This window comes from Cyclopterus lumpus, chromosome 12 (genome assembly GCF_009769545.1).
Source record: "Cyclopterus lumpus isolate fCycLum1 chromosome 12, fCycLum1.pri, whole genome shotgun sequence".
Classification (NCBI taxonomy): Eukaryota; Metazoa; Chordata; class Actinopteri; order Perciformes; family Cyclopteridae; genus Cyclopterus; species Cyclopterus lumpus.
The window spans coordinates 17,614,417-17,641,963 of NC_046977.1; the positions used below are offsets into that span (position 1 = coordinate 17,614,417).

The 27,547-nt window shown below is 45.2% G+C and overlaps 1 protein-coding gene across 2 annotated transcripts; it reads right to left on the minus strand.

The window, feature by feature from the left end:
- Window positions 1–1,965: 1,965 nt before the first annotated feature.
- musk (muscle, skeletal, receptor tyrosine kinase) lies at window positions 1,966–27,479 on the minus strand. 2 transcript variants are annotated; one of them, XM_034546943.1, is made up of 17 exons: window positions 27,205–27,479; window positions 23,319–23,445; window positions 22,046–22,197; window positions 21,799–21,926; window positions 21,545–21,686; window positions 21,298–21,422; window positions 16,969–17,128; window positions 16,515–16,521; window positions 14,719–14,982; window positions 14,431–14,624; window positions 13,902–13,925; window positions 13,713–13,801; window positions 9,169–9,343; window positions 8,803–8,989; window positions 8,533–8,724; window positions 6,576–6,724; window positions 1,966–3,870 (listed from the first exon to the last, which is right to left on the minus strand). In XM_034546943.1, the coding sequence occupies exons 1-17, from the start codon at window positions 27,272–27,274 to the stop codon at window positions 3,170–3,172; spliced, it is 2,886 nt and encodes a 961-aa protein (XP_034402834.1). In that variant the 5' UTR covers window positions 27,275–27,479; the 3' UTR covers window positions 1,966–3,169. The 2 variants fall into 2 exon arrangements, with proteins under 2 accessions (XP_034402834.1, XP_034402835.1); XM_034546944.1 differs by lacking the exons at window positions 21,545–21,686; window positions 21,799–21,926; window positions 22,046–22,197; window positions 23,319–23,445; window positions 27,205–27,479 and adding exons at window positions 17,788–17,825; window positions 18,067–18,195 and having other exon boundaries at window positions 21,298–21,398.
- Between the last annotated feature and the right edge of the window lie 68 nt (window positions 27,480–27,547).

A 27,547-nucleotide genomic window follows, 5' to 3' on the forward strand; every position in this document is an offset into this window, starting at 1 on the left:
AGTAAACTTTCTTAACAAACCATTGATGGATCAAATCATTATGGCGGTAATGAACACGTATGACATCGGGCAGTGTGGCCCTCGGGTTACTTGGCAATAGATCGTTTGACTCAGCGGTTACCGAGATAAAACCAACGTGCATCTAGTAAATAAAGAGATAACGCAGATGAAGATGGCAAGGAAGAAGGAGTGAAGGAAGGAGTGAATAGGGTGCAGACAGAGAAATCAGGAGGAGGAGGAGAGCATGGAGAGGGTGGAAGTGGGAGTGAGATGGCCTGCTCCAGAGTTTAGATGGAGGAGGAGAGGGATGACTTCCTGTAAACAGTTCACATTGTGGACGCTGTCCTCCATTTAAAAGGCTCACGTACACACGCCGGGGGGGCGCATTCACCAAACACACCCTGCAAAAGAAGGACTGGCGTGGCATAGCTTCAACTGCCCCCTATGAGCCCTCTTGTGGCGAGTAGAAACACTGCAGCCTTCACATGGTGAAGTGCTTACTTTACGTGTGTGTGGGGGGGCTGTTATGGACCATCTTTCAGGGGAGGCTCATGATTAAATAAACAGAAGGAAAGAGGCTTTGGAAGGAGAGGCAAGTTTAGGGTCAGATAAAAAATACATCTGTGTCTAACTGTGCTAGTCATGAATTTCTAAATATAAATCAATCAATGTCAGTTCCCCATTATCTGCAGCGAATCCTCAGCTCCTTTCACGCCTCAATCCCAGCGTTTGTTAAATCGTTGGCCTTCAAAAGACACTGAGGAGGATTCAGGGCACGTGCCATTTGCTGTGGGTGCATGTCTGTCTTTTTTTCCCTTTTCTTACTGCTGTTCCGCACACTTAGCACAAAGCCACGCCGGACACAGCAGCTCCTCCCGTTTACTTCCAATGAGGCGCAGCGAATGGCTTGAGCTGAGCGTGAGAGGCCTGGTGTCGTCGGGACGGCCCACCATCCCGTCTGTCCGGCCTTTTGGAGAACTCAAGACATCTCAAGCGATTTCCACCATGTCGAGTAGCACTGTGGCCCACTGTGAGTCCCCCCATCTACCATACATCTATCATATATTCATATATCTGGTTCTGGTGAGATGATTCCAAAGACGTCCACTGTGAGTCCCCCCATCTACCATACATCTATCATATATTCATATATCTGGTTCTGGTGAGATGATTCCAAAGACGTCCACTGTGAGTCCCCCCATCTACCATACATCTATCATATATTCATATATCTGGTTCTGGTGAGATGATTCCAAAGACGTCCACTGTGAGTCCCCCTCTTCTACCATACATCTATCATATATTCATATATCTGGTTCTGGTCAAATGATTCATAACACATCCACTGTGAGTCCCCTCCCATCTACCATACATCTATCATATATTCATATATCTGGTTCTGGTAAGATGATTCCAAAGACGTCCACTGTGAGTCCCCCTCTTCTACCATACATCTATCATATATTCATATATCTGGTTCTGGTAAAATGATTCATAACACATCCACTGTGAGTCCCCCCCCCCCATCTACCATACATCTATCATATATTCATATATCTGGTTCTGGTGAGATGATTCATAACATGTCCACTGTGAGTCCCCCCATATACCATACATCTATCATATATTCATATATCTGGTTCTGGTAAAATGATTCATAACACATCCACTGTGAGTCCCCCTCTTCTACCATACATCTATCATATATTCATATATCTGGTTCTGGTAAAATGATTCATAACACATCCACTGTGAATCCCTCCCATCTACCATACATCTATCACATATTCATATATCTGGTTCTGGTAAAATTATTCATAACACATCCACTGTGAGTCTCCCCATCTACCATACATCTATCATATATTCATATATCTGGTTCTGGTAAGATGATTCAAACACCTTTTTGTGCATGGAACATTTTCAAAAAGCCATCTGGTGTTTTACTCAAACTCAAATGCAATGTGTGGTTATTATGTTTATTTGCAAGCAATACAAATAAATGTCATACGTTACAAACCTGCCTCATTATGTCAAGTAACACACACACACACACACACGCACAAAAAAAGAAAGTAACATCACACCACAGTGAGATCAAATGTGTCATTCATCTATAAGGCATTTTACCGGTTGACAAGATAAACATTAAAAACAGACGTCTGTCAAAGAAGACACAAATCATGAAATTGTGTAATAATGTGACTGATTGGATTTAACCCTGTTATGAGCAAAGTTTTCATCCATAGGAGAGAATGTCTGTCTTTGCGAGTGCCGATTAAAGATTTACTCTTTCAGAGCGAGGATCTATTTTAATGCACGGGAAGGAATTTAGTCAATTAATTTCTGCCAAATTATAAAATGTGTGTGTGTGTTCTGTGTGAGACTTATGGGCAATGATGACGCACGCTGGTCGGAAGAAATAATTAATGAACCTTTTTTTTTTTTTTTCTCCTGTAATGTACTCGTCATGTCCAACAAAGTAAAATGAGCGTACACACACACACACACACACACACACACACACACAAAGAAAAGACAAAGATCGACAACGTGAAAAAAGAAAATGAGTAATGCCCCAAAAATGGAATAGCGACAGCAATATTTTAAAGTGATTGTGTGCAACTTTGGAAGTTTGCTAGAAGCGACAATAACAACATGTGTTTTAACTGTCACGTCACATTCTCCTTCAGACGCCAATGTGTCGTCAGACCATTAGTAGCAGCTTAACGGCTCAAAATGATGAAGAAGAAGAAAGAGATTCCACATGCATGACGAAGGCTGACGTTGGAGTGTATTTGTATCTGAAATGCGTATACTCGCATGGTGACTGGCTTTGGGTCTTCAAAGGTTAAGGCTCGGGGGTTCCTAAAGAGACGCAAACGTGCTGGTAGATACTCAGGAGTAATGGATTATTCCTTTAAAAAAAATGTACCCTGAATTGAAGTAACGCCTTAGATATGAGAGGCGTTTATGATGCAAAAACATTTGATAAAAGCTGCCAGTTTGGGTCTCCTGAAAAGAAAAAGCTGGGCAAAGGTAAATGACTCAAACGACTGGTTGGGTATTGGGAAGAATGCTCGTGCTCAAGTCCCCGGGTTCTTTTAAAACGTGCTTCCGGACACCAGATCCCTTCACAAGTCAACGGACAACCATTGATGTCCCCAGGTTAGCAGTCCGCCTCCGCGTCAGCGCCGACGGCGAGTGTGCTTTGATGCATGCGCTCCAGTATCCGATGTATGCTGCTGAAGCTGGGCCTGTCTACTGAGTGTGTGCTCCAGCAAAGCCTCATCAGATTGTACAGCTCCAGAGGACAGTTCTCGGGGGAGGCGAGGATGTGACCGTCCCTCACGTAGTAAATGACCTCCTCGTGACCCATGCCGTAGTACGGCTGCATCCCGTTGGCGAAGATCTCCCACAGCACCACGCCGTAGGCCCACACGTCCGACTCGGTGGTGTAGCGGTTGTAGAAGATGGACTCCGGGGGCATCCAGCGGATGGGGATGGCGTCGTTCTCGTTGGCCTTGTAGTAATCGGCCGAGTAGATGTTCCTGGAGAGGCCGAAGTCGGCGATCTTCACCACCATGTCCTCCCCGACCAGGCAGTTGCGGGTGGCGAGGTCGCGGTGCACGAACTTGCGCTCCGACAGGTACGCCATCCCCGCCGCGATCTGCTTGGAGATGGACAACTGCTCGTCGCAGCAGAGAAGCCCCGCCTCCAGCTCGGAGGAGAAGCTGCGGCCGGACAGGCTGCCGCGGCTGAGCGTGCGCACCGACTGGGAGGGCGACCGGCGACGCAGGAACTCGTTGAGGTCGCCGTGGGCCATGTACTCGAACATCAGGCACATGGGTTTGCCCACCGCGCACACGCCTGGGGGAGGGGAAGCAGACAGGAGACGTTACTTTTATCATCTCAAGAGCGTGACTTTTTTCACCTTCCACAGTGCATTCATTCAACGCAAAAGGTAAATAAATGTTCCGCCGAGACATAAACACAGACGGCTGCATCGAGGCCAGATGAGTCAGTCATGTAAACACACTGTGTTTTCGAGGTGGTGGGATCGTGGCTGCTCTTCTTGTGAATCTCAGATGTGGTTTCAGGTACAAAGAACTTCATTTTAGGTTTCTGTATTTGGCGTTTGTCGGCTTCCACAACCGGACTTGTTTGCGTTCCTGATGTGGGAGAAAAGGTGTTTTGACACATCATTCCTCAGCGGTTGAATGAGGGAATTCATCTCCAGCAAATATGGTGGACATACAAGCTTCCCTTAGCCAGGACTATGGCTCGGAGTGACAGATCCTCAAGGTGTGTTCAATATACCTCAAAACACAGTGATGGTGGTGGAAGCACATTGGAACTCACCCAATTACATATGTACTACTTATTTACTTTGCCTCTATGGAATAGACACTGTCTACTTGTTTATTCATGCATTCCTGGAAATGCTCTTTTTTTTCTTCAATGTGCACCACTTCCCGACATTCCCGAGTCTGTCTTCAGATTTTAAGGGCTTTATATCCCTCTTGAGCCAGACTGCAGTTTCAGTCTCTCTTTCCACGGCCAATTTTTAGTTTGAGGCCTCGCAGAGCCCATCCGTGTTCTTTCCCGACGCAGCTCGTGATTATTGGGAACCTTGAAATGAGTTGTTCTGGCCACAATCATAATATAGATTTAGTGCACTTCTGCTTCAGCGTGGAACATGAACTTGAAAGCTCACTGACTGCAGGAGGTTATCTCAAAGTCAATCACGCTTTGTTCAAACCCACAAAAGTTACACAAAAGAATCAAATATGTGAGGCAAACGCTTGAGGTAAAAGGCGTTTAAAAGGATGCAGAAATGGAATTGTGCAGCTTTGTGCAACTTTTTGTGGAAGCATCAACACACGGTTGGAAACGAGTTTCATGAAGAATAGGATTCGGTCGGACCCTGTGGAATGCGGCGATTTTCCCAGCATTGAATATTAGAAGTTCTGTAGAGGTCATATAGAGGTTGTGTAGAGGTCAAACAAGCATCAGCATACACATACTTTGTATTTGGCCATTTCTTTAATGTTCAAGTCTGCACAAGAGCTGCAACAACAACATGGTCACATGGAAGCTTTGGCGAGAGGAGGTCATGCTCAGTGAGGTCATGTCCCGTGGGTCACAGAGTGGGACAGTTGGGGGGGGGGGGGGCAGTGTGTGTGTGTGTGTGTGTGTGAGGCAGTGTGTGTGTGTGTGAGGCAGTGTGTGTGTGTGTGTGTGTGTGTGTGTGTGTGTGTCCACAAACAGGACTGTCGTTCAACAGCAGCAGCAGCTGAAGGTCAGTAGGTGCATGCTCAAAACAGACCACACACAGAGGGCCCCGCCCCTCCCGACCTGCAACAACACACATGCGACAAAATGATGACACGCGGCGCCTCGAACGCGGACACATGCATGTTGTGCGCGATGCCTCTATATATTTTCACACGCGATCTGCGGCGTATTATTAGTCCAGGGGGCTAATCAGAGGTTAACTAAATAATTCGATCAACTCCGGTTTCTTGTGCACCGGAGACTTCAGCGCCGCTGTGTCACTTTCCGGATGCGTCGTCCCAAATGAAATGCCACTCCAAAACAGAGGACGCACCGTGCTGTCGTTTGGGACAGTCATGGCTGATTGTGTGGAAGTCTCTGAGAAAATGACTTCTCTCTTGATTTATTCCCTCAGTAAACATTGTAAACATAAGTTTATGGTCTCAATCTCTAGTTTCATGTCTTCTTCAATACATCATGATGTTCATGTAGTAAATTATGGCCATTAACAGTCAAATAGATGATACTATTGAGAGTGCGTTACTTGTTTACTTACTTACTAAATTTGTATGTATTTTAACGGAGACAATATATACATGTTTTGTATATATTGTGTTTGGTCCCTTCTGTGGACTCCAGAAAGAGGCGTCAGCTAATGGGGATCCAGTTAATAAACAAATAAACAACAAACAAACAGACCATAAAGCAGGGTATGCTTTAGGGCGGGGCTCCCTTGTGATTGACGTGGTCCGTTGTCCCTGTTTTTGTCTTCCAACTTTTCCCCCTTCAACAAAATATTTTCAGCTCATGAACTTTAATTGTAAGAGGTTGTTTTTGTTGCCTAAAAATTCCGCAGGTCAGTAGTACTTAACTTTACCCTCTTGTGTCATTTCTCATTGCAAAATTCCTAAAGATGGCTTCTTCTCAACAAAGCTCTGGTGCTTTTGCTCAGAAACTAAAAACTAATCTTGTTTCTGGTAAAGCAGCTCCCTTGCTGTGTGTTTGTGGCTGATTTAACGTGCACCATGCTCACCGTGTCCCACCACGCATTACCTTTCCTCTTTCTGTGTTTCCGAATCTGTTTTTGCACTTTTCGTGCAAAAACAGATTCGGAAACACAGAAAGAGGGCCCATCTGGTGGTGCCGCTGGGGCTGCTGCACAAGCAACGCAAAAGCAGCAATTCCACGGGCAAAACCATCAATTCAAGGATGGGAAATCCAGCTGTGAGCGCGGCCCTCTTTCTTTTTCTGCCGTCGGACTTCCACGCGGCCAACGTGCAGTGCACACACACACTAACCCAGGAGCCGCACGATGTTCGGGTGGTCAAACTGAGCCATCAGCGCGGCCTCCCGCTGGAAGTCGTTCTGCATGTCCGCTGAGGCTTCCTCCTTCAGCATCTTCACGGCCACCATCGTGAAAGACTCCACCGTCAGCAGGCCCGGTGCTCTGGAAAAAAGGATAGAAGATGACGTGATGATTGGAACTGTTTGCGAGCAAGAGATGGCTTCCTCAGAAGCATGTGCAGAATTATAGTGTGCTCGATGTTGTTGCAAATGCTTTCACCAGATTTCTGGAAGCCATGTGTCTTTTAAGTCATCTAAAAAGCAGCAACTGTATGAGAGCTGTGCATCATAAATGTCAGTTACTTACACACAAACACACACACACACACACACATATGCAAACACTCAGTCACTATCACACAGGCATTGGGAAACTACAGATCGAAGCCCATCTGTCTGGGAAGGTATTTACTCCTCAGTCTATTTATGTCTCTACATGTGTGTGCGCGTGCGCGTGTGTGTGTGTGTGTTCCTGTATGCATGAACATACGTGGCCCAATGCATGTGCTGCCTATGTGATCGTTTATCTGTACTCTTGTGTGTATGGTCGCACAGGATATATTCTGTATCGGCACATTCGTTGCACGTTTCTGGTCATGCGTGCAGGTACGAGTGTGTTTGTCCACATGAAGACACATTTCAGTTTCAGGATGGAGGTTGAAATGTGAAGACGTTTTGATCGGTCCTCACTTCCTTCCTATGAGGTGTTAAAGGATCCGATACTTAAGTTAAGTTTTAGAATTGATGCTAAATTGAGTTTGTAGGTTAAGGCTAAGCATCTGTAAAAATGTAAGTCACAGCTGTTCAGTAGTGAATACATTGCACCAATGCCCTCGCATGTATAGTTATCCAAATATGTGTGTATGAGAGTGTGTATTAAGTTCTCAGGGGTGTCTATATACTGCACCATTCCAGTTTTTATTAAGAGATTACCAGCTAGCCTGAAGGACGTCTCCCAGATCTGCATGGCTACATGCAGGTGCTACTGTAAAAAAGGCCATCAACTACTGTGCTAACTGTCTGTCGTTCTCCATCTATCAGCATTATCAAAGAGAGAAGATCAGAATTCTGCATTTTCATTTTCATTGGAAAAGAGAAAATGTGGACCGCTAACCCTATTTTTAAACATATTGCACTGTATATACCCAACGTAATAGTGAGCCAGGACCTGCAGGGTTATGTGTAAAGATGTCCGGTGACGTAGTAGAGCAAGAGTGACACAGTTGTGGTGGCTGGATGGTTCAACAAAAACTAGAACTTTCACCCAGGAGACCAAAGTGTGTGTGGTGCATGAAACAAAGTCACAGTTGACTTATTTGATCATCCTTTAGTAACTTAACTTCCATACTTATTTTAATTAACAAACATACAGAATTTGACCCAAACGAAGATCCTGTACCAAACCACGTCTTGTTGCCTAAACCGGTTCCATTTTAGAAAATGCAACTACTGTATGACCCAGGTCTGGAATTTGGTCGGATCACAGGGATCAGTTGGAGACAGTCGTGTCTTGCTGTGAACAACCTTGTGTGGAGTGAAAGTGACACCTGTAGCAGCTCCCCTTGGGAGTGTGTGAATGACGCAGCAGCTCTCTGAATGACCAGTGGCCTTGTTAAGCCACGTACTCTCTCTCTCTCTCTCTCTTCAACTCCTCTTTCTCTCTCTCTTTCTCTGCCTGAGTAATATCCTCATTCTCGTTAGCAACTGACGGCAATTATGACGATGACACGGTAATCTTTTCATGCAGTAATGTAATACTGCATGAAAATATCCCTCTTTGTACATCCTCTCTCATTTAAGGTGGAATGCTCCTCAGCCTCTTTCTCTCCGTCCGTATCAATTTCTAACATTCCATCTTCACTCCTTGTATTGCCCAATTGGATCGATACAGCCCCCCCCCCCCCTTCTCACCTTGCTTGAAAAACCCGTCCAAAGGCCCCTTCTCCGATATCCCTGACATATTGGATATTATTCCGGGGATACTCGAGGGCCAGCAGCTTTGAGTTCAGCAGCAGGGGAACCCGCTGGTACATGGGGTTGGGGTGGAGTCGATCCAGCAGGAGCTCCGACGGAAGAGCGCTCATTGTCGGGGTCTCCATCTCTCTGCGGAGGGAAAGAGGGAGTGAGGGACAGAAAGGGTGGACACGCGGATAAATAGAGAACCGTTTGTCTTTTTCTCACCTCTTCCGGTTTCTCCACTGCTTCTTCCGTCTGTGGCAGGCGAGGATGCAGATGATAAGGAAGACTGCAGCTGCAAACGCAGTCAGGATGATGACGATGACGGACATGGAGTAGGCCGGAGACGATGCTGTGGCCATGGGAGGCAGACGAGTGGTCTGACGAGGGCCTGGCGACTCTGGCTTCATCACTAAAGAAACAGATACGGTTAAAGTCAAGGTGGTAGGCTGTGAATGTGCTTATGAAACCTTGTTTTTAATGTAAATGACAAAACGATCAGCATTGATTCAATCGTTGGTGGGCTGGTAACTGGTGAAATAGAATCCTATACATTCTCTTTGACTGGTGAGTTTTCTGGTGAGAAAGTACCTGGTTCTATTCTCGTCTCCCCACACTGGGGCACAGCGCAGTACTCCCAGCGGATGTTGGCATTTAAGGTGTAACACCAGGGCTTATCGCTGATTCCCCCCGGGTTCCTACAGGAGTTGTCGGAGTTCTTCAACTCTGGAATCACGTCGACAGACAGGCGGTGCCGGTGGGGAACCTACAGAATGGTACAGTGGAGAAAATCAATGAGCAGAAGAGCTTTGTTGACCACGACAAAGCGACTGCAACAGGAGAGGGACGAGGTGGTGAGGCAGAAAGGTGTAAAGCAGCTTTCTTGGCCATGGCAGAAATACATCCAGTCCCAGGGGTTTATCCTCCAGGGAGAACCATAGTGGAGAGTGGGAGTTGCAGCAGTTGGCAACCCATCCATGTTCACTTTCCCGCACTGGGTCTACAATCTTGTTTGGTAATAGTCCGCCGCTCAAACTGAGGTCCCTGCTGCCTGAGGCCACATACCTCCAGCCGCTCTCTCCGTCAGCAAAGCATCTGTGAACACTGTGGCGTGTCATGTCACTCGGTCCAGTGTCATTCCTTTCAACAGCTGTTGTGGGGACCCCCAGTAGTGTCAATCGTTTTCCACCCAGGGGGAAATGATAACCACATGCCGTTTGATCTTCTTGGCATCCAAGCGGAGGCTGGCAAACCATCCATGCAGGCGTTGCATGTGCAGCAGCCCCAGCGGCACCACCAGACGGGCAGCTGCCATGGACTGCAGCACCTGCATGATGGCCGACGTCTTCACCATCGCACCCCACCTGCCTGCTACTGGACCATGTGACAAAATGATCCGGTCTCAGTATCCTGTACATCCAAGTGGGGAAAAAATGTGATTTTAATACACCGGGGGTTTCCACGTGTTCCCGAAGGGACAAACTGATTGTTCGGCTACGCTCATGAAGTGGACACTTTTGAGTGGTTGAATGGATCCTTAGAATCAAAGGACAGTATTACCATTGAGTCCTGTAGAGGGAAAAGCTGGCCTGAGTTAGAACATACTTGTCTTGAGGGTTCAGCTAATTTCTTTTCCTGTAATGATCAAGAGCTGTTCCAGGCTAATTTACTATTTCTGACTCTTCTTCAAAGACTAAGATGGCCTTTCAAATAATGTAATACATTGTTCAAGACCCTGTTTAGGGTCTACAGTAAGGTTAGAGTTTAATAACTGCAGAGGGTGTAACATGTACTAGAGTGAGAGACATTATGGGGTTGCATGGTTGTAACCTTAGAGTGCCAACTCAAATACTGAACATCTGGTGTCTTCATGTGTCATGAGTCTTAGTCATCAAAAGATCAATGGTCCAACCTATCCCAAGAGATATGAAGTTATGAACTGAAACGGCTGGTTTCCACACATGCCGCTGTTGCTGAATGTATAAAGCAAACTGCTTATTGGGTTGACTATTAGTGCCGGGATTGTTGAAAACAACAAGTTCAAGTGACAAGATAGCTGAAGGGACCAGGGCACTGTCAACACTACATACAAACACTGACAAGGGATATCAGTGTTGCCGACTTCCTCGCTAGATTTAGCAACTTTTTAAACTCGAGCGGCGACTTTCATTGCAAAAGAGTTGTGCTGTGTTTTTCTGTTACATAATTAAAAAAAAATCTAGATTACTCATGCTAGTCTCTCAACATTTCCAAACCTGGCTTTAAAACATCCGAAGGCTCATAGAACTGAAACAGAGCTATTGTCACCAGATAGTATTAAATAACAAAGAATTATTAAAAAAAATAAAAAGACAACCTAATTAATGTACTGTAAATAAAATGTACTGTAAAGATAAATGACCTTGTAAGTATCATGTTGTTGTAGGTGTAATATTAAACGGATGATTAATTCCACCCTTTTTTAGTTCATTGCTGGTGGGGTTCTCAGCAGTCTGACTGAGTCAAAGTTTTGCTGCAGTATTTCTCCATGACTCAGCACAAAATAGGTCACTACCCGTACACACTACAGCATTCACGTGTTGAGTGTGTGATTTTACTACGGAGGGCAACATGTGACCTGTGGAACATAAGAGTGGTTGACTCATTTCCTACAGAATCCATAGGTGAAGAGTATTTTATTTCCACAATAAAAGATATTTGCTTCAAAACATCTGCTCTGTGATGCGTGGAAGGTAAATGATGACTTTGGACCGAGCCACCGCTGAATGATCTAGCGTTTAGAAAGAAAACCGACACTGATGCTGCGCATTCGTATTAGGAACAGCTGGCTCTTCCTTTGATGGACCGGGTAGGCCGGTGAAAACTACACTATAGCTCCAACTGTCAGAGGTCAGAGATCAGAGATCAGAGATGATTCATGTTAGAGAAAGAGAGTTTTTTAAATCAAAAGTTTGAAGTTGTCCCTTTAGTTTCTGTGTACATTTCGTCAACATCATGGGTTCACACACATCTGCCTTTTTGGAGCAATCTGCTTCCAGCGTCCCTCTGGGAGAACTGTTCTGCCAGACGAGACTATCCCAATCATGCTGTCATTACACTTACAGCTAAATTAAAGTGTTGATACTGGCCAGGAACATAAGCACGATCATCAAAACCATCCCACTATGCTTCACAGACAACCGCTTAATGTTTGTGTGGCCAGCACGTCTCATCCCAGAATGCCAGTCTGTTCCTGGAAGCACCACGTTTGAAATCTTCTCACTACCTGATGTCATCTTCTCAGAAAAAGTTCAACCCTGACTTCAAGTGACTTTTTTGGCACCCAGATCCCAAAATATTACGTGCAAATATGTACACAATATATTATATTATATTATATCAATATAAAGTGAATATAGGCCCACTCTCAATCACAGCAAACAGGTTTGCAGATGAAATAGTTCAAATGGTTTGTTGTGTGTCTCATGTGTACCGGGGATAAAGGAGCCATGGTGTTGGACATGTGCATGACAGTGAACAATGATACACACCTATCTTCCACAAGCAGCCAGAACCTGTCCATTAAAACGTGTTCAGACTGATTCATTGTTGTTGCCGGGTGGATTCTTTGAGCTTTGTTGAAGCCTGAGAATCTCCCATCCTGGAAAGCGTGCTGTGACACATGCGTTGTTGCCATGGGTTGTCATGCCGTTTGCTGGATCTCAATCGCTGAGTTTTTACTACAGGGATTTCTGTATATGAAAGAGTTTTTCTTCCGTTTTCATACGTTGAAAACGTCACATAAAATGTAGTTAATGTGTCTGACATTTCCAAAGTGGCGCATAGTTATTAAAAACCACAGCAAAGCCCCCCCTCGAGGCCATCCCATTAGCTCTAAGTGACAGAGACACGTTGCCCTTCGTTGCCGCCGCGATGCTTATCAGACGTTCTCCAGGTATGTCGTTCACAATAACAACCGCTGGCAGATCTACAATTCTAAAATTGTGGTCATATTTGCAATAATGGGTCCTCGATTGGCTGCACACACTGATATGACATCTGCCACTCGCACATCTGTAGTTCGCCACAAATTCAACTAATGTCAGCTCAATGATTTGTCTATCTTTTCTGACTTGTGAGACATTTTAAATCAAGGAAACATTTTCTCTCTCAATATATATCTATATATATCTAGTTATATAGATTTATGGAAGTGAAGCCCAAATTGTGTGCAGAAAAAAAAGAGAGAAATACGCTAATATTCCTTTTCAGTTTCACCTATATGTCTGTGTGTGTGTGTGTGTGTGTTTGCATGTGTGTGTGTGTGTGTGTGTGTTGGTGTGTGTGTGTGTGTGTGTGCATGTGTTCGTGTCTGTGAACCAGCGTAACATGTAAGAGAGTGTGTGTGTGCAGCATATGCGTGTGAAAGCTAATTGCTTCCAGAGGCAGGATGTGACATGATGAGCTCCTCCCCTCTCTCTGCTGACCTGGCACACACACACACACACACACACACAGACACACACACACTGCACAGGAGAGTAGTAACAGCTCACCCTCACAGATTCTCTCACAGAGCAAAGCCATAAAAACATAAAGAGGCTTTCGGGCCACAGGGAGTGTGTGTGTGTGTGTGTGTGTGTGTGTGTGTGTGTGTGTGTGTGTGTGTGTGTGTGTGTGTGTTTTTCTGTTTCTGGATATCAGGAATGTTCGATTTTAAACTGATCAGTCACACTTTGAGTCTTAGACTCAAACACATGATCTGTCTGTTAGTGACGCCGTCCGTGGCTACAACTGTTATATACTCTGCTCACCGATTCCCCGCACCTTCCATCTTTATTCTGTGAAACCCATCCATCTTCCTTCCCTTCAGGTTTTGAGGTCTTTATGCTTCCTCGTTCGTGATCAGGTGGATTACCATCGACTGTAAGAAGTGGCATTGCAGAGGAGTGACGTAGAAACTCCCTCTTTACGGCTCTAGTATCGGCAGCGGCCTGTCAATCACGGTAAGCCCCGCCCTAAATCATCCTCTCATACTCTGTCTTTTATATCTGCGCTGTGTGTTTTAGTCGAAATAAGGGTTTATACGTTCCACACGTTGTGTGGAACGTATAAACCCTTATTTGGGTGCGTGTGTGTAATGTGTGTACACACACCTGTTGGCTCCATGACTGACACGGCACCCCGGACCTCGTCACATTGGCGCTGCCTTGGTAAAAACGGCCCCGGTCACTGAAGCATGTCGCTGTGGAGACCAAACAGAACGCACTGAGCTTCAACACCGTTTAATGAGCGGATGGATTTGATTGACGTTTGTTTTCCACTTTAAACACTTCTCAACTTACTCGTGATTTGATCTTTCTTGATGTCTGAAAAGGCAAAAAGAAAATTAATTTTGAAAGGAAGCACAGCTGTCAAAGAATCCGTGCAGCACCGAGGGTCAACTATATTATATTACAGAGCAAACACACAGGCGATTACGCCTTTAAAGCATTCGCCGCGCACACACAAGCCCGTAGCTGTGTGTTTTGGCTCGGCTGAGTCTGACCTTTTCGATGACCTCATCAGTATCAGCGACCCGCAGCTTTCTAGGCCGGGCTGTATTTTGGCCAAAGTAACTTCACGCTCCATTTCTTTTTCGGCTCTCATGCAAGATTGCTGCGTTTGAGCTGTTTCCCAATTATTATTATTATCGAGCAAATCAATAAATTTAAAAAAAATGTAAATTCCAAAAATCTTATTTATAACTCTTTCTCCAACTTGCTTCCTCAGAAGAGTCCAGGAAATTCTTTACATTCTGGATCATGTGCTTCTTCTTCTTCTTTTTTTGGGAAAAGCACCCACACAAAGCTGTCTTAGTCAGGCCGGTCTTACCTACAAAAGGGACGTGTGTGCAAGCGTCAGGGTCTGCCAGAAGACTGGGCAGGGCCTGACAGCTGGGCAGCAGGGAACTGGGGCCGTGGGATCCGGGGACCGAGCTGAAGAAGCCGGGCTGGACCGAGCTGCTGCCCTCCAGCACCAACCACTCCTTGTGGCAGTACAGCTCCTTCACGGCCAGGCAGTGCTCTCTGTTTAGTTGAGAGAGGGAAAAAAAAAGGAATTTTACTGCATTCACTCGGTAACCCCACTTATTCATGGGAAAAACAGACACTGAGATGCTACCTGCAGACGGGTTTGGGCGCCGGCCCCAACCCTGACGGGTTGCAGTCGGGGAAGGAGGAGTGGCAGAGCAGCGCGAGCGCCGCGGGGCTGCACAGCGCGCTGAGGCCCTCCAGCTCCGTCCACCAGCTCTGGACCAGGTACTCCTGCATGTCCTCGGGGTCCGGGACGGAGGAGTTAAAGAACACCAGCAGGTCGTCCCGCAGGACGGCGCGGCACACGTCACCGCGATACGCACTGCAGTAGCCGGCGACGCCCTTGTAGAGTCTGCGGGGAAGAGGATATTAGTGTGATTAGTGTGAGTTTGTCCATCCATTATCTAAACCCCCAGCATCCCTTGCAGAGGACGGGAGGAATGGTGAACAGCATTAGTATCTCGACCAGTTACTAAGTTAGTTCTTATTTTACAAAGTTACAAAGAGTTAGACTGGAGTTTTCAAGGTAGCTTGCTACACTACTGGAAATGTAGAAGTGTGTGTGCAAAGGACACTTACAGAAGTTCCCATCTGTCATAATGTTGCCTGAGGGGGGGGGGGACTCTAGGTCCCCAGAGCAATCAGTCTTTTCCTGTGTTGGCAGTGAGTTTGTGAGGAGGCGTGTGCACATTTTTTCCTCATTGATTAACGAATGAATGTATTATTTTTGATTGCATTTTACTTCCACATAATCTTCTCCTGTTCATGTGTTTTTTGTGCTTTGTCCCTTACTCTCTTTTTGTGAAATGGTCTAAAGGGGATGGGGGAGGATATCGGAGGGAAGTCTGAGGGGATGGGGGAGGGGGGGGCAGTAGCAAAGTGTCTGTAAAGTGTTGAAATTGTGTTAGTGGGGTCAAGGGAGCGCGACTTGGACTTAAACAAACTCAAACTGCTTATTTCTAATATTTTTTCCAGTTTGTGCACAAAATGAATGAAGAGATTTATTTCTTTTGTGTGGGGGGGGGGGGGAGGCATGGTCAACATCTGGAATACTTTCTTTAAAATCATCCAGATGTTGCTCACAGAAAAGGGTTGTAGAGGGCTCCCATGGACTTACATCCTGTCAGTCTGCCTCTTGGAGATCAGGCAGACATAAACCCTCCTGTCTGTCTCTCCGTGTCCTTCTCTATCCGTCTCTCCACAATTCGGTCCGTCCTCCAGTATGGACATGAGCCACGTGTCCATACTGGAGGGGGTTGTCTCCCCTCAAACATCTGCGACCTCCCTGCCTTCGCTCCGGACGTTCACAAACTCCAGATGTCGGGGGGGGGGGAACTTAAAGCTGACTTGTGAACCCCACCATGTCTTCTTTCTCTCTCTATGACTCTCTCTGAGTCTTCTGCATCCTGCCAATATACGGTGGAGACGTGGTCATGAGTTTGAAGATCTAACCATCAAGCCTGATCCTTTTGTTTGTCTGTGACCTGCAATTCTTTCTTCATTCTTATCTCAGAAAATCAGTCTCTCTCTCTCTCTCTCGTTACATACTGGTGTGGTTTAGCAAAGTTTAAATTCAGCTCACGGCGTAAGGGTGACTGACAGACAGACCGGCTCCTGCTGAGCGTTGCAGCTACAATGCCGATTGTCTTCAGCAGGCCCTGAAGCACTTCTTCAAACACAGGCGGCTGTAGTGCCCGTATAGAATCCAGTAAAAAGGCAATGTGCTGTGTCATTTTGACAGAGGAAAAAAAAACTTGCGGAAAAAAGATTGCTATATTGACCAGATCAAATCCCCAAATCTACTATGCCTTATACACGTCGCCATGCAGTGAGGAAAGGAGAACAACATGTTGCCAGGATATAAATGAGGACTATTTAGCTTACCTCCACTCTATGGGGAAGTGGCAATATCCAGAAAAGGCCGGTTGAAGAAACGCGAGCAGGAGGAGAGGGGAGAAGAGAGGAGGAAAAAAGACAAACGTCAACCCCGGCAGGAGGAGAAAACCTGCCATGGTGCTTCCCTCACCGGGTGGAGGGACAGTGTGTGTGGTCGGGGGAGGAAGGGATGTGTGTGTTTTTAGGTGACCGTGGTCATCATGCAGGATGTGTGGGTGAGTGTGGCTGAGATAGCAACCAAATGGTGGAGTTGGGGAGAATGGGGGGGGGACAACAGCTGACACAATATATCGATGGCAGCTAACATAGCTTAAGACAAAGCAGCAACAACCTCCCTTACACACACACACACACACACACGCGCGGATGTGAGAGGCCGCTGTTGTTCCACGATATGTTTTTGAATCAGCGTTGAAGTGGAGGAAAGGAAGAGGGCCCCGACCTGCGACGGTGACTCTGGCCGTTGCCTTGACGGTGTTGGCTCCGTTGCTGTGTCTGTTGGAGGCCAGACACGTGTACAGGGCCGGCTTGTTCACCGCCACTTTAAGAACGGACAGGATCACCTCGCCCGTCAAAGTCTCGTCCACGGACGCACCCGAAATCTAGGGAATAAAACCACAACAAAAAGCAATACAATTAGATGAATCACTACGAGCTAAACACTCAACAAAGTCACGACTGTTTGCTGTGCTGGCTCCTCATTGGTGGAACGAGCTCCCCATTGACATCAGGACAGCAGAAAGTCTCCACACCTTCCGTCACAAACTAAAAACACATCTTTTTTGACTATACCTTGAATAGGGAAGGTAGTGCTGTAGTAGCACTCTAGTAGCACTTAAATGGCTCTTACTGATAGCACTTTGTAGTTTAACTTTATTGAAGAAATTGTACTTGCTTGATTCTTGTTGTTCTGAGTTTGGACTCATGGTTTAATGCACTTATTGTAAGTCGCTTTGGATAAAAGCAATGTAATGTAATGAATGACAGCCGACATGTTGTCATTCGTGCGAGGTCAAACTGCACTTCAGAAGTTACATGGTGGATATATTGCCTCCACAAGGAGCGTCGTGGAGGAGGGACCTGCATGGCATTCAACGAGTAGTTCAAAAACATCTCGGAGTAGCTTGCTTGTAAATTCCACTATATTCATATTGCTCAGTGCCCTCAGTCAGCGACAGCGTCGTCATCTTCCTCTCTGCCTGAGGAAGACTCCCCGTGGACCACGACCAGGTCCACAGACATAACCTGCGTTTTTACTTACATGAGCTACATGCAAGCTGACAGCAAAAACACTCCTTCCTGCAAAAAAGGTTTAGTGTGTTAATTTTGCATCACATGTAGGCCTACACTTTGAATTGGATTCATTATTTTGTTATTATTTTTTGTTAACCAAACTCCCGAGGACAGCGTTGATGTCGTGGTTAAGTAACTAGCAGCTTTAAAGTATGTTCAATAATTAAAAAATTTACTTTTTTTAATATTGACATGCTGCATTATATTTTGTAAAGTTGTGGCACACGTATGAGGAAAGCGTTATTACCTATTCTAAGAGAGGTGTTTGCTGTGTTTCTAATATTCACACTCAGGGGAAACTTCTCGCTGCTCGATGCTCCACGATGTTCACCAGCTGGTTGTCGTTCGGTGCTCAGCAGGAAGTCGGGCAGCATATCTGAGAGCAGACTTTCCAACCTTACTATTTACTGTTGGAACTTGTATTCGAAGTGGCAGAATGTGACAAGACGACCGGGTGAGAAACAAAACAAAGGCCCACGAATGTCATGAAAATGTAAGTCCCAGGATGATTATGCGTGTGGTTACATTCAGATCACAGAGGCAACAGAGCTGAGCTTCATCTGACGGGAACAAGCAGGCCGTCCATGTAGTCCCACTCTTTACCAGATGAGGGCGTTAAAGCAGAAATGTAATTGTGAACATATTATGAGAATAGGAAAAATTGGTCCTCTGAAACGTCCACCATGAAATAAATGAAGATGAAATAATGTGCAATGTGATCATGCACAGTCTCATGGGCGTTGAGTAGATCAAATGAAGCGCATGCAGGGAGTTATGTGTCTGGCATTGATGTAACTGCTTGTTATCGTTCCCTCGTATTCACACTGGGCAGATGGCATTAGATGAAATGCCTTCGTGGTTTTTTATGTTTCTGTATTGACACACAACTCCCACATATATTCAAATGATCTCTGTGCGTGTGTGCGTGTGTGCGTGTGTGTGTGTGTGTGTGTGTGTGTGTGTGTGTGTGTGTGTGTGTGTGTGTGTGGGTGCGACATGTCTATATTGGAAGTTGTGTCTGACACCCGCCTGCTTTTTGGGACGAGCTCGATCCAGCCTCGCTGAAATTAATGACCCGAACAAGCTGCCAGAAAAGCAGTACACACACTCATTTTAATCATTACACACACACACACACACACACACGCACACTATTTACAAGCATAATGGGCCTGTAATCACATTGTAGCTAGCACCCAAGACCATTAAAAACCCAGACATTATGTGGTGTTTGTCTGCCCGCATTGGCACGCATGGTACAAGTCTGCTGCCCGGTTGAAAAAACAAAAACTTCCAGTTATTCTTAAGGTAGTCAAATATGTAATTTAATGTCCATGATTAAAACATTTAAAAAAGTTTTTCGATTAATATTTAAATCTCTAGTTTCAAGTCTTCTAAAATACATTATGTTGTTCATCCTTTTATAGTCAAATAGACCATAAAGCAGGGCGGGACTACCTTGTGATTGACAGGTCTCTACCACATGTGAGACATGTGAGACATCCATGTTTTCGTCTTACAACTTAAACCCTGTTTTAAGTAGAAATGGAAGTTAGTTGTAACCTTTTTTGGTCACCTAACAAATTTCTTTGGTTGTACCTTCTCTTGTCACTTCTAAAGACTCCAAAGGTCAAAATGTGGAACTTAAGTTCCACAGCAAGTAACCTTCCATCACTCGCAGTACTGGAACACTAACGGACATCTATTCTGAACAGAAACGGGTCTCTGCCAACAATTTATGAGGTTGTTCTAAGGGCCCAACTCAGAAATAGTTACTGACTGGCTGCCATTGGAGTAAACTTTCACTCACTTCCCAGTGGCTCTTACTCAATAAGAAAAACTTCTGTCTCGTTGGAACGTTGGAACGTTTCACAGTCCACTGTCCCCCAACCGTCCCGGGTAGAGCGGACACACTTTGGATCCATTTGCTGGCTCCCAAGAAAGAAATCCAGACAGCTAACAGAGTATCAACTGATGGGCCAGAAAATAAGCTTTTTTGTAGTTTTCTTTTATGTGTGCATAACTATAAACAGCGTGGTTGAATGAAACCACAGTAACAAAATATCCACAAAATGTACTTATATACTGTCGATATTAATACTGTGTATGAGATTTGAGGACTAGCCAGAAGGTCCGTATGAGTATGAGCTCAGTGAATAACCCCGACAGACCCCGCTCTCCCCTATTGGATAAGAACCGAACAAACGCAATGACTCGCGTGTTAGAACAAAGTCACTCGATTATTAGACTTTAGCACAACAATTGTCTCGCCGGGTCTCAAAAGACTGTTTCAGTCATGTTGCTTGTTTCGAACATTCCTCAGCAGGCCCCCTTTTATTTAAAATCTCCTCCAGTTATCTTTCTTTGTAGGACCACAGCATACACCGTGCCCCCTGTACCCGCTGTACATCCCAGTGAGACACCTTACATGGCAAAGTCAGCAGTTGATACGAACCATCCAACACCTTCAGGCCTTGGGGTAAAAAAGGCACCCCGATCAAAGCCGATGACACTGTGCATCACTGGCTGAATCTCTTTAATCCTCTGGCGCTCTAATGAGAATTCCTCCGCCGCTTATGTCGCTGATCCCGCGGCTAAATCATGCGTTGAGTGCGTGAACAAGAGAAAGAGAGAGAGAGAGAGAGAGAGAGAGAGAGAGGCATCCAGGGAGACGGCGAGAAACAGCGAGTCCGGTATGTTGGTGTGGATTAGTGTTCCTTGTGTCCCCCCCACCCCCCCGGTCGCCCCTTGCTCACATGAGCCGGTTATTATAAAGTCATTTGCTTCTGTGTTTCTCACAATGGTTTTATCTGTCAAGCCACATGGACATGTTGATAACACCACCGTTGTCCTGCAGAGCGCTACAACACCCGGCAGTCTATAAAAGAGAAGACCATCATGTCAGTTTAGACCACGTGTCGCTTCTGTAGACCAAAACTAATGGGACACCGTAGTCCTTGAACGGGAAGTGCAGCTGCGCACCCCCCTGCCCCCCCCTTAGACCATAAAGCAGGGTTTGCTTTGGGTCAAGGCAACCATGTGATTGACAGGTCGCTACCACACCGTTTACCGGTCCGGGAGTTGTCTTACAGCTTTAACCCTTTCACTGTATGTGTTTTTAGTTACAAATGGAAGTTATTTGTCACCTTTTAGGTCGGCGTAAAAAAAGTATTTTTCAGCGTTCTGTTGGATTTAGCTTGAGTGTCACTTCTGGTTGCAGAAAAACAACAAAAACATGATGATGCTGGGAAAAAGATTCCGAAGGCCAAAATGCAGAACTCGAAGCATTCCTCATGGACACCATAGTCCTTGAACGTGAAGTTTGGATTCAGTGGAGAGCTTTTTTGTGGGGGCTTTTTTGTTGTTTAAACATAAACAAAAAAATATATCAGCATCAGTTAAAGGACCGCTCAGATTATTGGTCAAACCCACCAAACACTTGCTTTCAACAAAACGCACACGGAGCACGGACACTCACCGTGTTGCCGTTTTCCAGCCAGGTGATGGTGGGGATGGGATTCCCCGTGGCGTTGCACTCCAGGGAAACCTGGCTGCCGTACGCTACCCGCTTCTCCTTGGGAACCCGCAGGATTCGTGCTGGAGCTGAACACACGCAGACACGCGGCATATATTGCAGCAAATCAATTATATTCCACGTTTCTTTTCTTTTCTAAAAGTACATACTGTACCTAGAAGAGAAAGTGAACCTGCGTTTAAATACATACCCTGGACCTCTATGGTGACAGGCTTTGAAAAGGCCAGTCCAAAGCTATTCCTGGCCACACAGCGATACTGTCCTGCATCCTCCTTCTGAATGTGGTGGATCTTCAATGCCCCGTAGTCAAGAATAGTAACACGGTCACTGATCTGGCATAGAAGAGACACATTTGTGTTACTTTGTTTTAAAGAACATTTCTATACCATTACATTTGCTCAATCCATGAACCGTCTCACGGGGCTGTGAAAAACGTCCCGTCACCTTGATGAGCTCGTCATCTTTGAGCCAGGTGACATCCGGTTTGGGGTTGCCGAGGGTAACGCAGGGCAGCACTGCTTTGGATTCTACCAGAAGGGTCAGGTTGGTAGGATGGCGTTTGATCTGTGGCTCTGGCGTGAAAAACGGGGACGGACAAGACAAGATATCAGTTGTTTAGAATCTTCAAATTAATGTCAGGAAACCTGGATCGTGTCGACCCGACAACAAGCGAGGAAGCCAGCGGACATACTCATCTTGAGCTGCAGAGCCCCGCAGCTCTTGGCTGCCTCTCCGATGCCGTTGCTGGCGAGGCAGCAGTACTCTCCATTGTCCGTCTCCCTCACGCGAGGGATGCTGAGCATCTGTCCCTGCTCCCTGGTAATGTAGCGGGGGTCATAGTACCTGGTGGGGCAGAGAGGACGGCGTGAAGAAAAGACGAGTGGGAGCGGGAGAGACCAATGGACTTTTACCATACTATAAAATTGTCTTGCTTTAGAATTATACTTTTACCATTATTTTCAATTGTTTGAGCTTCTGATATACACTTTGACCATACTTTTAAATTGTCTGCATGGGCTTTAGAAATATACTTTTACCATACTTTTAAATTGTCTGAGTTTAAGAAATATACTTTTAAAGTCTGCATGGGTTTTAGAAATATGTTTGTTCGACAAACGGTGAATATGAACCTTACACGGAACAATCAGTGCATATGTGACGTCTGTGACGACCAATATTTGCACCTGACACTATTTAGACTTTATACTTATATGAGCATCGTGAAAGTCAAAATTAGCAGCTAATCTTATGGAGCATGTTAGCCTTGCAACTAGCTCCTCGTGTTAAAGATATTTTATAATTTCTTTGCCAGAGTTTGCCAACAACGTTGACATGATTGACAGAAAAAGAACATGACTTTTTAGCATTCAACTGTAGCCTTATGATAGGCAGAAGCTAATGATATGTACATGTATACCAGGTATTTGTTATTCTTCTAATGGCTATAATGTTACTAATGTTAGTGTGGCTGATTTTCAGTAGTGATGGTTGAGGATGAGCTGAGGACCCGACGACAGCTGGGTGAACCAACTGGGGATGGTAATGTCCTTTGGGCTACATTTTGCATATGTTAGGTTAGGCCATACCTATTTACATTCATAACTTTACCATAACTATAGCCTTGGGATGGCTAAATGTCGAGCTAATATGGACATGTTAGGGAGCAGATGGCGGTCGTAGCCAGTGTGGCTAAGGAGACGAGGAGCGCCATCTGAAGTAACTCAAACTTCCACAGCAGAAAACACAGTATCATAGTACTACCATTTGATGTTTCTTTATGGAAGTATCATGTGACATACCTGAGTGGGACACAGCATTTGGCACCAAATATAAAATATAGAATAAAGACAAACCATTTTCCCAGATTACCATTTGACATTGTTTCCCATTAGCGTGGTATAGTCCATAATGCCCCTGTGAGAGTAGACTAGCTGAATGCCGTAGTTGAAGGAGGTCAAACTCACGAGATGAGGTTGTTATTCTTGGTCCAACTGATGTCGGCGCGGGGGCGGGACTCCACCTCACAGATGAATGTGGCGTTGTGATCCAGCAGCACATCCAATGTCTCCAGTAAGGTGATGATGCGAGGTGCTACGTGGGGAACACGGGAAGAAAACACGTAGTTGGAGAAGGGGATTCGACAGTGGAATGTTGTGATTTCCTGTCCGCTATATATCACACGGCCATCGCATTTGGCTGAATGTGTGCCGTTGAGCTGAAACACAGCTGCATACTTTTAACTCATCTATTTGACATTCTTGGCATTCCCGGGTTCTAGTTGGAGTCATCTGTTTTCGTCACTCGCCGTCCGGATATGACTAACGGGATCAGATCAGGGGTTTGTTACAGCTTTTGTCTGGATGGGCTCCGACCCCGGTGCACTCTCTGCTCGCCGCTATCTCGTTTCCACAGATGGTCTTTGTTCAACGGAGAGCGGGTAAATGACCAGTTCTGGTATACAAGCCATTAGAAACACCTGTGGTACAGATGCGATCGATATTAATTCCCCCAAAAGAGAGTTGAAGGTAATCGGAGAAGAGGGTTGATTCAAAGGGGAAAGGGATGGAGGGAGATAGTGGAAGCACATGTTTATGTGTGGATTCAGATCAGAGACATTGGGCTCGCCTTGAACTGTGTATGAACTGAGGAGAGGAAGAGGAAGAAAACAGGAGAGCGGTGAGATCAGAGGAGGAGAAAGGGAATGGAGAAGATAAAGAGAGGAGAATAAAGGAATGGATTAGTGTTTAAGGGATATTGTGTGTGTGTTTTTTGGGGTGTTTTTTTGTTTCTTGTGAAACAACAATTTCGCATTAACCGGAAACGCCAGCCCACAGCCACACCCCCAACCTCAGGTCTCTGCTGCGGTTTGGCTCATGAACGTGTGAAGAAAGCTACTGTAAATCATACTGGAACTCTGGCATGATGTTACAACAGGGTTTTAAATACTAGGAGTTAAGTTACAATGAGGGCAAATATCTCAATTGCGCCTGCTTTATGAACAGGGCCAGTGTGTAGCATCTATTAGCAGAAACGGAATATGAGATAATATAGATAATATGATGTTTTCATCACCTAAATCGTCATATCTCCATTTGGGAGCGGGTCTTCCTTTCTACTGCAGACCAGAGTTGACAAACCTAACAGTGGCTCAAATGGCCCTTGGCGTTTTTAGGTGAGACTGTATTTAATTCAATTTTTAATTCAATTTTCAATTCAGTTTATTTTGTATAGTCCAATATCACAAATTACAAATGTGCCTCAGAGGGCTTTACAATCTGTACACATACGACATCCCTGTCCCAGGACCTCACATCGGATCAGGAAAATGTTTTGATGTTTTGAAGCCTACTTTGTTTTATGGTCTATTTGACTCTAAATGGACTGTCATTTAGTAAATTCGAACTACAAATTGAGACCATAAACTCATGTTTACAATGTTTACTGAGAGAATAAATCAAGAGAGAAATAGTATCATTTTCTCATAGACTTCTATACAACTAGAGGAGTCGCCCCCTGGTGGTCAGTAGACAGAATACAAGCTTTAAGACACTTGCACATCTGCTTGCGATCTGCAAACACACCGCTAAATGTCACCAAATCCTACACACTGTGCCCCTCAAGTGCCCCTCATTATGCCCCCCCCTTACTTTCCAGTATGTTTACTGTTTGTGTGTGTCCATCATGGCAACATAATATAACACCATTTTTTTTATATTGTCATTTTCATGTATGTGTAGGTCCTAAAATCAAAGTAAAATCCCTCAGATATTATCGCTAACAAGCGATTGTTAGCCATTTTCAATACTTATCTAATCGCTCTGTCAATTTTGCATCACATGCTATTCATGTTTCCATTGTTGGTGCCTCTCTCTGCAATGTCCACTGAATACATCTTTCTCCCTGGACCTTAAATTGCATCTTTCTCTGCCTTTTATTTTATTTCCTCCCGTGTTCGTTAGCTCCCTGTCGACCCTTTGTTTCCCAGAAACAGAGGCCTGTAACTTGTAACATCCCTGGGTGTTTGCTTTGATTCGCAGTTTATCCTCTAGGTGTTTTCCATACTTTAATCAAATCGGAAACACCCCCCAGATTCTATCACGCAGACCAGACACATGTTTCTTTTTCTTGATTCTGTCGTTGTGATTAAAACAAGAGACAAACAGATAAATAGTGTTGTCGGGGGATCAGATGTCTGCAGGGGACTCATCTTCTTGTTTGTTGTGGTTTTCGGCTCACACACAGACTTTACATATTTTAGATCCTCCCTGACCAAAAGCATTCTGTGGATAATTACCACTTTTTCTTTTATGCCATCTCGTTGAGGTGGCCTAAGAGACAGATGTTGTTCTGCTCGAGGACACATCAATACTAGTGATCAACATCACACTGTGTTTTTTTGCTCCGGCTCATTTTTTATTAAATAGAACAGAGCTAATGAAAGCCAGCAACCTTTTTGTGTCATCCATCTCAGTTTCGCACAACTCACCCATGCCCACAGCGAGGAGCGTGTAATGACAGCAATAACAATGCAGCGATAACAATTCACAACACTTGTTGCTAAATATGCATTTGCAGCCGCAGCTTTGACGACTTGGCTCAATCAAGCCATTCAACTTAAATAAACATTGATTCAAACAAATCATTAAAAAGGAATAGTCCCTCAAAAATATGGATACAGTATCGAACAACTCTGGAATAATTAAACACATGTTCTCCTTCTATAACCAGCAGCACATTAATAGACCTTTTTTTTTTTTTTAAAGTAAGTTTCTCTCTGTAACTTTTGTGTATTGCGAGATAAACAAGATATAAGGACACACAATCTTTAGGAAACAACACAGCCTTCGCCTTCAGGGATTTTGATGAAAGGGGTAGCTGACAATATAATATATATATATATATATATATATATATATATATATATATATATATATTAATATATATTCTTTTTTTCTGATTTGGAAAACATCAGCTATAAAGTGTCTTTTGGTAGCCGGCAACATGTTATATTTTATTTTTCTCATTCCTTTGGCACAACGGGACGTCTGCCAAAAAGGCCCGGTCCATGCATGGCAACCCAAGCCGGCTACAATATCTGCCCCTCTGGCCTGCAATGTGGCAGCATCTAAACCACCTGTTTTCTTCGAGGCCAATAATCTGTAGCATGAACTCCATAGAAAACATGCAAGCTGCGCCAGCATTCTGACATGGTGACCGTTCCCCCGGTTCCCGAGGACCACTGCTCAACATTCTTAATCAGCCTTATGAGATGTCCTTTTTTATTTGTATTTTTATTTTAAAAAACTGTTTTACATTTATACGGCAAACATAGATGAGAGCCACTGGAGTGTATTAAAACAGTGTGCGGCCTAGTTCTGGGTATCTTGGCCCTGCGGTCATCGCGGTGGAGGTGGAGGCCAATCGCTTCCTGAACACATTGACAACGGCCCGCTCAGAGGACCCGTCACGGTCGTGTCGGCAGGATATAGTTTAGTCACATTGACGCGGTGCGGGCCTATAAACACCTCCTCCCTTCTCCCCGCGTGCAGGATGTGGTGGCAGGAACTGGTGATCTCACGATGTGGAGAACACCTGCGTCCACTTTAGGAACACATACATGAATAAAGTTAAACTAAAAGGTGGCAGAATGATCTCTAGGATATTGTGTCCACATCCACTGTTGCCTTTTAGATGTGCACACGTGTTCATCATTTCCTTCTCTTGTTATTATTCTTTTTGTGAGTCCTTATTTACAGCTTCTATCCGCCTCTGCGGATCAAGGAAAGGACACAGCCAGACAACTTATGCCGAAGAAGACCCCCTTGAAAGCAAATGGAAACCCTCACTCACCTCCCTGCATCCCGTGAGCCGAGGCGACCACAACCAGGAGAAAGACTGCACCGGTCTCCAGGACCGTCATCCTGGCTCCAGAGAGAGACCCTCTACCGGGCACGGAGCGAGCGGAGGGGGAGACGCTTCTGGTCGGTTCACTTGTTGTGTTCCTTCACTGCAGACGGGGACAGACGTGAGCTGTGTGCTGGGGACCCGCTCAGTGTGTGTGTGTGTGTGTGTGTGTGTGTGTGTGTGTGTGTGTGTGTGTGTGTGTGTGCGTGTGTGTGTGTGTGTGACTGACAGTGGCAGCTGCTAGCTGTCCTCATGCACAGTCACTCAGCTTTGCTTAAAGCTCCAGCGC

Coding starts and splice junctions, on each gene's coding strand:
- musk (XM_034546943.1), bottom strand. CDS start 27,274: ATGACGGTCCTGGAGACCGGTGCAGTCTTTCTCCTGGTTGTGGTCGCC. Junction 9,344..13,712: donor GTCAGTCATGGAGCCAACAG/GTGTGTGTACAC, acceptor ACCATTCTGTAG/GTTCCCCACCGGCACCGCCT. Junction 6,725..8,532: donor GGACGGGTTTTTCAAGCAAG/GTGAGAAGGGGG, acceptor CCTTTTTTCCAG/AGCACCGGGCCTGCTGACGG.